A 12,071-nucleotide genomic window follows, 5' to 3' on the forward strand; every position below is an offset into this window, starting at 1 on the left:
TTGGCTAGTCATTTTATAACTGTAAGGGTCTCAATAACCCCCATTCAATAAAATAGGGACAATACCAAATGCCCTCACTCTGTCTCACAGAGATTTTTGAAAATATGAGACTGCCTCTGTGAAGTGGTCTGATCTATTTTAAAAAAAGTATATTAAAAATCCAGGGGACCACCAGTTCTTAATTAACTCTGGTAATCAGGGTAAGGGAAAATATGGATAAATGAAATCTCACACTTTTAGCAGATTTGATAGTCACTCAATCGAAAAAAGAACGATCAGAAAGAAGAGAAATGAACCTCTTTTCACTGTTTCTGCCCACTGTTCTGGGCAGTAGGAAGGCAAGGGAAAGCAAAGAGCTGAGCACCATGAATTGAGTCCTGAAAAATCAAGAGCTGGCTGTAATGGTGCATCTGTGTCAGTAAGTGGGCAATTGATGAATTACCATCCATCAGGATGAGCTAAATTGCTGTCTTATCCAATAGGGGAAGTTAAAGAGGATGGAGAGTAAAGAACAACAGGTTAAAGTACATTTTGTCCACTCACTTCTCATGACGCAAACATCAAATATAAGCAATCTCACTTAGGATGACATCAACACAATGAATGTGTATTTGCAATGGGAGTGCACCTGAATTCTATAACATGGATTTGTAATGGAAGCAGAGCAATATCAGTTACCTGGATCTGAAGTCGAACTACAGATTCCATTACCATTAGTCAGAAATGAATTCAATACCTCTATGATTAATGGGACTTCCAGTAAAGTGGATGTCATTCGCTCTACTTATATGTGAAACAGAGAAAATGCCATTTTGCTTATTCAGAGCAGAAGGAGGTGATAGTGCTTTTAGCCTTGGATATGCAGTGGAGAAAAGTGTCAATACTACCAACGTGAGTTTGCAATTAAGGAGTGTCAATAAAGCTGACAAAAGGAGTTCATAATTAAGAAGATGCAGTTAGTATTGACTTAGATTTAGAAGATACTATGTCTGAGATTTAACTGGGAATAAAAATTGATCTCTCTGTTCTATAAAGTAGGCCCAAAATGTTACCACCAGCATTTGCTTTGTAATTAAATATTTACTCTAGAGTTTCATCGCCTATGGTATAATTGAACTTATGTAAATTAGTGAATATGGATCTCTCAAGTAATCATTACACAGCCCCCACTGTTGAATTTCCCATTGATGAAAGATATCAGTAAATACTAAAGTTCTCTAAATCATTGGTAAAAATGACTGTGGGAATGTATGCGTTCACAGCACGGGTTGATTATTATTAGGGCTTTTTAAAATGTCGGGGAAATGCTTTCACCTCTGTGTTTTCTAAACTCACTTTCATAATGATTTATTTCAACTATATTCAATTTGCAAACTGCTCAATATCAAAGAAGAAAATTATATTTTAGAAATTTCATTCAATGTAGATATTTACATGAGCTGCTCTTTCTAATCAGTACTGAGTGGAGGCAGGAACAATAAAAATCAATAAGAAAAGGTTAATGTATTTCTTTTAAAGTTACTTTAGAATCTGTCTGCCTCAACTTCTTGTTGCCCCTCTAAAGAATATCAAAAAATTGGAATGAATCCAAATGAGCTTTGCAATCATCCTCACATCATCCAAAAAGCCAGCCTTCTGTCTTCTTCTTCTTCTTAGTTTTAATTCGCTTACAAAAGCTGTTGCATAAAAAAAAAACAATGGGGGTTTTCCAGTCACCCTTGGAAATTTTCAGTTTTGCATGCTCAGGTCTATTCAAATCAAACTGAGATTCCTGCTTACTGTGGATTTAATTCAGAAGCAGCCCTACCTTTCTCACCTTCCATTTCTTCTTTGCCATCCTTGTCTAGAAGAGTGTCTGATTTCTGCAGGTTTGTGGCATCTTCTTGGTGCAAAAGGGTCTCTGAAATGAATGATAGAATGACTTACTCTGAAACACCGCAAGAGTTTGGACTTTAGCCAACATTAACAAAATTCCATCAAGTAGAAATCATGTTGGAGATATAACACTATTTCCCAGTAAATAATATTCTAAAAATAGATCAAGAGTACAAAAGTTGTGTGTGGTTCACGGATTTAATTTATTCAGTGGTGGGTTCATTACCTTCGATTTCCATTTGGGAGCTTTGGGAGTCTGTATCAATTTTCATTTCATTCTTCATTGAATCACTCTCTTGTCCTAAGAGCAGTGATGGAAAGTGAAGGAATGATAAGAAAATATGAGATGTTTAACTTCATCTTTATCAGTGCAAAGGTAAATGTCATAAATAAGCAGTTTTTTTTCAATTGCGGTAATAAAAAAGCCCTAAATTATGATTTAATAGTACTTAAGTGCTTACTTTTTGCTAGGCACTGTACTAAATGCTGGGGAGATACAAGATAATTTTTCCAATATTCAAGTATATGAGATTTGTAAGCACAATTTAGGTAAGATTCCTGGAAATGCAAGGACATTCAAAATACAAATACATTTAAGTAGTATCGTAGAAATACTATTTCCTTAAGAAACAAACAAATAAAGCAATTGGGGTTCTGGGCCCAGCTGTATATATTGCTCTTTGAGAGGTGAAAACTGGTAGGAGATTATTATCTGACTACTATTTCCCTTCCAGGCAACTCTGTCTGATCCGACTGAACCTACCTCAGCCCTGAAAACCATGTGTTCACTCCACATATTGACTATGGAACTGTCCCATGAGTGCATAAAGGGAAATTTATGGAGGTATTCTTGCAGTGTGGCCCAGTGGCGAGAGCAGGAGCCTGGGAGTCCGAAGGACCTTTGTTCTATTCCCAGTTCTGCCACTTCTCTGCTGTGTGACCTTGGCCAAGACACTTAACTTCTCTGTGCCTCAGGTAGCTCATCTGTAAAATGGTGAACTAAGACTAAGACCCAATGGGGACATGGACTGTGCCCAACCTGATTAGCTATGCCAGCACTTAATAAAGGCAGTGTTAAGTAAGCCCTTAACAAATACCACAACAAAGTTTTCTGTGACTACTGGGAACAGTTAAGATGCTAGGAAGTTTTTAAAAAATAAAACAAAAAAACAGTATGTACCAGATTATCCTCTAGAATACAGCAGTGTTGACTGGGATGATATTTATATGCTAAAGCCCAAAGTACCTGCCAAACTCTGAAGTTTGAACTGATTATTTAACTACACATTTTCTAGTTTTCTCACGGGCCCTGTTTTCTGGCCATTTAAGTGGCTCATTAACATCTTGACTATAAGCTCACTGTGGGCTGGGAATGTCCATTTACTGTTGTACTGTACTCTCCCAAGCGCTTAGAACAGTGCTCCAGACACAGTAAGCGCTCAATAAATATGATTAAATGAATGAATAAATCTTTGCCAAAGAGGGGACAGGATAAAGGAAAGAGTGGATGTTCCTATCAGACCAATTAGATAGTCATTCTGGTGAAAAATTGGTAAAGGTCTAGGTAAAGTTTTTCCTCAAAAGATGATCTGGGGCTTATCCTTGCTCCTCATTAACAACTAAAGTGTCTAGCATACCAATTCATTACTTGTGACTAAGAATCTGGGTTTGGATAGGTCAAATTAAAGGGAAAGAGAAGCAATTATTCTGTGATTTCCAAATATGTAGTTTGTTCTGACCTGTATTATCTGCTGAATAATTGCTAAACTCTCCACTTTGCTTTCATAGACACAGCATAAAAATCTGAGATGAGGTTTCATAACTTACCCTCTGCAAGATCCTGCTCACCCACCAAATGATGGGTTGGTTCATCCTCCTGTATAACTTGGCCATCTTCTGAGAAGTCTGCTAGGGGAAACATAAATACACTCTAAAGTGGGCATCTATATAATTAAATATTTGGTTTAAAAAGATATCATTTTGCTAAAGTGCAACATTAAAATACTTAAAAGATACCGCTCATCTACAGCAGTGAAATTCATAGCAAAAGCAAGATGATTGCTAATAAGCACTCAGGCTGAATTGCTGAAATGAAAGCAAGTGATGAGAATATGGCAAATGCTTTTCTCCCAAAAGAGAGAACAATATTTCTACTTGATAAATACAAAGAAATTCTAATCTGATGAACCATGACACCTGTCTGTTACAGCATTAACCTATATACATTAGCGCAATCTAAATAAGAAAGTTAAATATCAGCCGACACGAGGAAAACCCTGCACCCAATCCTATATGCTCCTTGTGGCTGGGATCATGTTTACATAGAGGAAGCACTCAATAAATATTATTGACTGATTAATCAAGGGTCACTTTCAGTGACCCAGACTGTTATATCCTGACATTGAATTCTGTTTCTTGGATACTTCCATTGTTCAATGGTGGGAGGATAGGTAAGGCGGGAGAAAACCAATTCAAGAAGACTACTGTATCCATTAGGAGATTGAAGACAGAATGTGACAACAAGACTCAGACCAAAGAAAGGGAATATAGAGCAATTATAGTGTCCATCCTTCTTTACAGTTGGGAGACCAAGGCCTATTACGGATACCAAATTTGATTTCTAGAGCATTTCTGCTAACACCACTTAGGTTTGATCAATCAATGGCACTACTAATAATAATGTTGGTATTTGTTAAGTGCTTACTATATGCCAAGCACTCTTCTAAGCACTGGGGTAGTTTGAATGTTTACTCTATGCAGAGCACATGCAGTGTGGTTCAATGGAAAGAACATGGGCTTGGGAGTCAGAGGTCATGGGTTCTAATCCGGGATCTGCCACTTCTCAGCTGTGTTACTCTGGGCAAGTCACTTCACTGTGCCTCAGTTATCTCATCTGTAAAATGGGGATTAAGACTGGGACAACCTGATAAGCTTGTATCTCCCCCAGCAACCTGATAACCTTGTATCTCCCCCAGCACTTAGAACAGTGCTTGGCACGTATTAAGTGCTTAACAAATACCATTATTATTATTGCTATTATTAGTACTAAACATTGACTAGCAAAACAGGGTCTCAAACAATGAAGTTGTGGAATGCAGAGCACGAGCATCAACAAAACAATGTCTTTTACAACAGGCCCTCACAACATAGGTCATGAGAGGAGTATGGATGACAATGGGAATGTAGACTGCAAGGTCTTTGTGGGCAGAGATTGTGCCAACCAACTCTATTGTATTGTAATAATAATAATAATAATAATGTTGGTATTTGTTAAGCACTTATTATGTGCCGAGCACTGTTCTAAGCGCTGGGGTAGACACAGGGGAATCAGGTTGTCCCACGTGGGGCTCACAGTCTTCATCCCCATTTTACAGATGAGGGAACTGAGGCACCAAGAAGTTAAGTGACTTGTCCAAAGTCACACAGCTGCCAAGTGGCCGAGCCGGGATTCGAACCCATGACCTCTGACTCCAAAGCCCGTGCTCTTTCCAGTGAGCCATGCTGCTTCTCTACTTGTACTTTTGTTCATCTCTATTGTACTTTCCCAGGTACTTAGTACAGTACTATGTCCAAAATATGCTCTCAATAAACACCACTGATTGAAAATAGGACGGAAAACTGCTGCTTTTTAGTGAGCTGAAATAGGGTAACAAACAGAGTGGACAGAGAAATACTCTAGATACACCATGAAGCAAAACCTCAAACAACATGGAAAAATAGCAAAGAACTGAAAGATGACAATGGAAGACAAGTTGTCCTGGAATGCAGGAACCAGAATTGGCATGTCTCGTCTGCAGCGGGCACTTCAGGAAGATTGGGTGACCAAGAGGGAGAAACAAAAACAGTGTCCAAACTAGAGGAAACAAATGCAACAGCTCACCAGTTAGAAAGTTTTATATGTCCTTGATGCAAAAAGGATTGCCCTTGCATTTATTAAAAAAAAAAACAACTCATTGTCAATAATGTCATCTTTGAACCTGAAGGTAAGTTATGCATTTTCCTTCACACAGGTGGATATTACTTCACTTTTAGGAAGGACTTTTTTAAGTGTTCAATATGTGCCAAGCACTGTACTAAGCACTAGAATAGATACAAGAGAATCAGGTAGCCTTGCCCCATATGGGGTGCTCAGGCTAAATCTGAGGGAGGATGAGTTAATTCCCATTTTAGAGATGAGGTAACTGAGGCACAGAGAAGTGAAGTGACTTTCCCAAGGTCACATAGCAGACAGGTAGCAGAGCCAGAATTAGAACCTAGGTCATCTGACTTTTAGGCCCGTTCTCTTTCCACTGGGCCATGCTGCTTCTCTTGCTTCTATGACTCATCTCTAGGATATAATAATAATAATAATGGCATTTGTTAAGCACTTACTATGTGCCAAGCACTGTTCTAAGTGCTGGGAAAGAGACAAGATTATCAGGTTGTCCCACTTGTTGTCTCACAGTCTTGATCCTCATTTTACAGATGAGGTAACTGAGGCACAGAGAAGTGAAGTGACTTCCCCAAAGTCACACAGCTGACGAGTGGCGGAGTTGGAATTAGAGCCCACAACCTCTGACTCCCAAGCCCAGGCTCTTTCCACTGAGCCACGCTGCTTCTCATTTCCTCAGTAAACAATATACCACAGTACGTGTCATAAACAAAACCTGCCACTTAAACAAAAACTTCTATCAGCACATGTATGAAAAATCCACTAAAATAATGGAGTCTTCATTTCCAAAAGATCCCTTTTTATACCAGTGTAACTTCAACAGTGTGCCACGGAGCTTCTGATTTGAACATGTCAAGAGCAATCTTTGATAGATAAGTGAGAAACCTGGGTAGTTCACATCTGATCTAGATTTAATCATCAGCAAAGCAGGTATGCCCCAGAGTTTGTGGTTTTAATGAACTGAAAATGATTCCCCAGGGCAAATATTATCTCGTCGGAGAACAACAATAGCTTTAGAACTCTGAATTTAGAGGCAAAACTGAAACTCCAGTTATATTTCAAACTGTGATTTCACACATTTCAAATCAGTTTTAAGTTCTACGGGATTCAACTTGGCCTTTTTATTTTGGACTTTGGTGGCTGCTATGCCCAGGAAATTTACAGTCTAATAGCAGTGAAAGTACAACTATAATTTAGAATGTATTACTCATTCTCAATCAGAATTTTCTAAATTAATCTTCGCATATAGCCCAAAATGTATGTGATTTAAAACATTATCACTGTTTAACATTCCTGATGACATCATAAAAAATCAAATGGTCAAGGTTTAGGAATGGCTGTGATTTAGCTACAGGCTATGGAAAATGACAGCCAATTTTGTTTAGTTTCCAATTTTGTTTAGTTTTCTTCCTCACCCTGCCATGACTACCACTTCAATTTACATTTAATGCTAACAAATATTCCCAGAATGAAAAATGTTTCCATTTCCACAGAAAATCAATCCAAGGTAACTTGAGCAAAGATTACAAACTGTAGTCCATAATAACAGATTGAGTGTAGGTGTAGAGGAGATTTTACCCCTCAGTACTCTCCATTACAGTAAACAGCAAACTATTTCACTACACTTTCAGAAACATGGGATTTGACCTTGTACATGCAGTTTAAGTGCTACCATCTAATCAGAATAGTTGTAGATTTGATTTTGTAGTGTGGGCAGGGCCTGATATATTGAACTAGTTCTGCCAGGGTGAAATGTTTCATTGTTTTAAAAAATGGGGATTCCTTATTATTTTGGGGGCAATCTAAAATACAACACATATATTGAATTGTGAAGTTTCCCTATCCTAAAAAGTACAATTCGAGAGTGGCAGGAAAACATGATACATATTACTTCTGAGTTTGTCAATGTTGTTTTAGCAGATGGGAACAGGAATTACATTTATATATAGATTTTGACTTTCAAAATCTTTAAGGTTAAAGCAATATCAGATTTTTACAATTGCCAGTATTCAAACCAAAGCTCCAATAGATTTAAAAAAATTAATAAGAAAAAAGCCCAGATAGGATAGAGACTGTGTCTGATTAGTTATGATTGCCTACCCAAGGCTTAGAACACAAAAAAACACTAAATATGATACTCAGCACTTCACCAATTAAACTATTGGCTCCTTGCTTAGAAAATAGCACAGAAACCAAAAATTTCATAGTTCAAAATGAAAGACACAGAAGTAAAAATTCACTTAAAATACTGCATTTTTATATATACACACACATTTTTGTGTTGCAAACCTTTACAACATTGATGATAAATATATATATGTATATATATTTGCAGAGATTAGGTACCTCCTAGCCACCCCTGGTTCTTGGCACCCCAAAGCTGTGCTATGGAAAGGTGGTTTGTTTAGCTAGTAAGAAGCAAGAAGTCAGAAGCCCCACACAGATAATCAGGCAATGTGTCAAGCACTGTGCTATTATCTCCCACCCTCCTCAGTGAATCCAAGAAGTTGCCTATGACCCAGCCCAAGTACACAGATTGGGATATATAGTCCCCTCCCTTACCCAATTCCTATTGCATTAAGCATTTACAATATGCCAGGCACTGGGGTAGATACAAGATAATCAGGTTGGACACAGTCCATGAACCACATGGGGCTCACAGTCTTAATCTCCATTTTATAGATGAGGGAACTGAGGCACAGAGAAATGAATTGACTTGCCCAAGGTCCCTAAATAGTCAAGTAGCAGAGTGAAGATTAGAACCCAGGTCCTTCTGACTCCCAGATGTGTGTTCTTTCCACTAGGCCATGTGGTTTGTCTTATGGTTATTAGGAAGGCATTAGAATGCTGAGATTAGGAACAATTTATTTCCTTATTTCCCTCCCTTGTCCCTTTATTGGGTTAAACAATGTTTACTGGAGAGTGGAATGCTTGTTTTATAGATCTCTTGCCATTCCCCAGAACACACTGACCAGAAGAGGTGCTCCATAAATATTGTTGTTGTTAACAAATATGCTAACAAAAACTACCTGCTAGTGTCTGAAGTGAAAAGAAAATTAGGGGTTTATTTTTTTAAGAGGTGAGGAGAATCTTCTGGATTCATTTCTTTCAGACACTCTTTGAAACCTAGTCACTTTCAGCATACAAAATGCAGCTGGTCCTTCTTACCCAAGAGAAGTGAGGTACCTCTGTAAGAAGATTAAAAGAGGGGGACCTAGTCATGAAGAAGGAACAAACTGGATTTGGTTTTTCAGTGAATCTCTTGAGAGAGAAATCAAGGGGCATCTGATATTTCAGCAAATGAAGGTCAGGAAGCTAAGACTATTAAGTCAAGTCTTTTGCTTCATAAACAGAGAAAAAGGTTTAAAAGTAAAATACCACAAAGGGCCCTTTGGCAGGTGTGATGAACACTGCTTTGAAAATATTTTCATTCCCATAGTTTAATCTCTTCTAGATCGGGTGCATTAGTGCTATCATTTTCAGAATCTATGAAACAGGTCTTTATGGATAAACTGGTTTACACTTATTTGGGAACATGATTATTTTAGTTATTTGTTCAGTTTTCTGGGAGTTATAACATTTAGTTAGGCTCCACCCCTAAGGGCAAGACAGGACTTTGTTTTCAGAGTTGATTTTGGAGAGGAATGCACCTGGAGAAGACCTGTCTAAATAACAAGAAATGCACAGATACTATCCTTCCCTCAAACTCAGGAAGATATCACACCATTTCCTCCTATTCCCCAAATCGCTGCTTTCCCCTGAACTCTACTGAATCAGACTACACAGTGATAAACTTTTGAACAAAATTGCCTCTAATGAACCATCAAAGAGTAAAAATGTTCAGAATTTGGGAAAAAAAAGAATAAGGGATCATGAATATCCTTAATTTGTAATGAAGAAAGCAATAAGAATCATCATCATGTAGCTCAAAAAAAATAAAAAGAATAGTCAACACAAGGTGTTTCCCAAAGCAGGGCCCATCAACAGGCTATGACAATTAGCAGCAGCTGCCAGCATCTTTATTGATGATATAAAAGGATGGCAACTTGCAGCCTAATTTTTGACTCCTACTAATCGTCCTTGTATTCTGGCTGCCTTCTCCCACTGAATCCTAAGCTTCAGCAGCTCAGGAACAGCCATGAGTTGTCAGGGTTCCAGACTCTACCCTGCTTCCAGTGAGTCCAGTCAGTCAAGCAATCGTATTTATTGAGTGCTTTCTGTGTACAGAGCACTGATTTAAGAGTAAGTTCATTGTGGGCAGGGACTGTGACTGTCTATTGTTATACATTCTTTGCACACTGTAAGAACTCAATAAATATGAATGAATGAAGGAATGAAATTTGGGAGAATATAGCTCAAAAACCTAACAGACACATTCCCTGCCCACAAGGAGCTCTCCAGCCGGTTTATACAATTTCTGCACATGTTACACTGCTTAACAATAGTGAGCTCTGCCTCTGAGACAAAGCTTTGATAACTTGCAAGAAAACCAGAATATGCTGGAACCATTAGAAAGCTCCGTTAAACTTCCATAAAATGACAAGAGATTCATGGCAAATCTGCTCCAACTCTGCCCCAAATGAACATCATGAATGAACATTCCAATAACTTTTGACATTTGATATTGCCATATTTTTAAATTTCTGATTGGCCTTGTACTGCATGACTTGCATATCCTGGTGGTTTGCCTCTGACTCTAAATGAAGAAAACAAAAGCATATGATTCAGTTTCCATACTTCCCTGGTTCCCACCTGCAAAGAGTACATTTGAGTCTATAGGGCAAACCCTCCAAAACTAATTGTCTATTTATTGGGAGGATGGGGAAGTGGAGGGTATTTAAAGAGTTATGGCAATGAAGGATCAGAAATCCATCTCTTAGTGTCGGGACATATTTTTCCATTCCCACCTCCAAGCTTTCTAAAAAAGACTCTGATCGGGAGTGCTGTTGGCCCAACCCAGCATTCCTCACTTCCGATGTGGATGTGGGCAAAAGGTCAGCAGCAAGATAGATGAGATTGAGGTGATGAGGTTGGTGCTAGAGAAGCAAAGTGTGGGGGCTGGGCTGGAGTAGGAAATCAGTGAAGTAAGACAGGAGGGGTGAGCTGATTGCAAGCTTAAAATTCATCCGTAAGGAGTTTCTGTGGTAGAGATGGATAGGCAACCACTGGATGTTCTTGAGGAGTGGAGGTATGTTAACTAATTTTCTTTTCTTTTATTTTAAATGATCTGGGCAGCACAGTGAAGTAAGGACTGGATGGGGAGAAATAGAAGGCAAGGAGGTCAGCGAGAAGGCCGATTCAGTAATCAAGGTGGGATATGATAAGTGTTTGGATCAGCAAAATAGCAGTTTGGTTGGAGAGGATAGGGCAGATTTTAGCCATGTTGTGAAGGTAGAACTGACAGGACCTGGTGGCAGATTGAATATGTGGGTGGAATGAGAGATATGAGTTAAGGATAATGCCAAGGTTATGGACTTGTGAGCCAGAAAGAATAGTAGTATGATATACAGTGATGGGAGAGTCAGGGGAAGGAGTGAAAAGTTGAGGAGTTCTTTTTTGGACATGCTAAGATTGAGGTGAGGGTGGGACATCCAAGTAGAGATGTCCTGAAGGGAGGAGGAAATGAGAGATGAGAGAAGTCAGAGTTGGAGAGGTGGATCTGGGAATCATCCATGCAGAAAATGGTAGTGGAAGTCATAAGAGTGAATGAATTCTTCAAGAGAGTTGGTGTAGGTGGAGAATAGAACTGCGAACTGTGGGACTCCCACAGTTAGAAGATGGGAGGCAGAGAAGGAACCTCGAAAGAGTCCGAAAAGGAGCAGTCAAAGGAGAGGAGAAATGGGAGAGAATGATGTCAAGTGAAGCCAAGATTAGATAATGTTTCAAGGAGAAGGGGGTTCACATTATCAATAGCAGCTGCGAGGTCGAAGAGGATTAGGAGGAAGATAAATTATTATCCATTTTATGCTGCTTACATTCCCTATAGATAAGCATGCATCTGTGAAAGAACTGTCTAAATAACAAGATGAGCACAGATAACATCTTCATTGATTTTAACACTTCTTGCCATGGATCTCATTAAAGGTAAAACTAAAACATTAGAGTCATGTACTTCCCCAATGGATTATTCTCTAAGGTCAGATCTACAGAGTCACACAATTAGCTATATAATTAGTCAAATAATTTACCCCCTAACTCCTCCTACTTAGAGGGAATTCCACAGTTAATTGAAGAGCATATTTATTCTAAATTATTCAGATCATAC

General features: G+C 38.6%; 1 protein-coding gene across 6 annotated transcripts in view; it reads right to left on the reverse strand.

Moving 5' to 3' along the window:
- MACROD2 (mono-ADP ribosylhydrolase 2) overlaps positions 1 to 12,071 on the reverse strand; it is a 1,182,461-nt gene that overhangs the window by 36,949 nt on the left and 1,133,441 nt on the right. For 3 of the 6 annotated variants that reach the window (XM_029072595.2, XM_029072593.2, XM_029072590.2), the window contains 3 exons: positions 3,703 to 3,783; positions 2,102 to 2,176; positions 1,808 to 1,900 (listed from right to left, as the gene is read on the reverse strand). In XM_029072595.2, the coding sequence (XP_028928428.1) occupies positions 1,808 to 1,900; positions 2,102 to 2,176; positions 3,703 to 3,783 (249 nt within the window). The remainder of the gene's footprint in view (positions 1 to 1,807; positions 1,901 to 2,101; positions 2,177 to 3,702; positions 3,784 to 12,071) is intronic. The other 3 variants (XM_029072594.2, XM_029072591.2, XM_029072592.2) reach the window with 2 other exon arrangements.

Source organism: Ornithorhynchus anatinus, chromosome 9 (genome assembly GCF_004115215.2).
Source record: "Ornithorhynchus anatinus isolate Pmale09 chromosome 9, mOrnAna1.pri.v4, whole genome shotgun sequence".
In the NCBI taxonomy this organism is placed as follows: Eukaryota; Metazoa; Chordata; class Mammalia; order Monotremata; family Ornithorhynchidae; genus Ornithorhynchus; species Ornithorhynchus anatinus.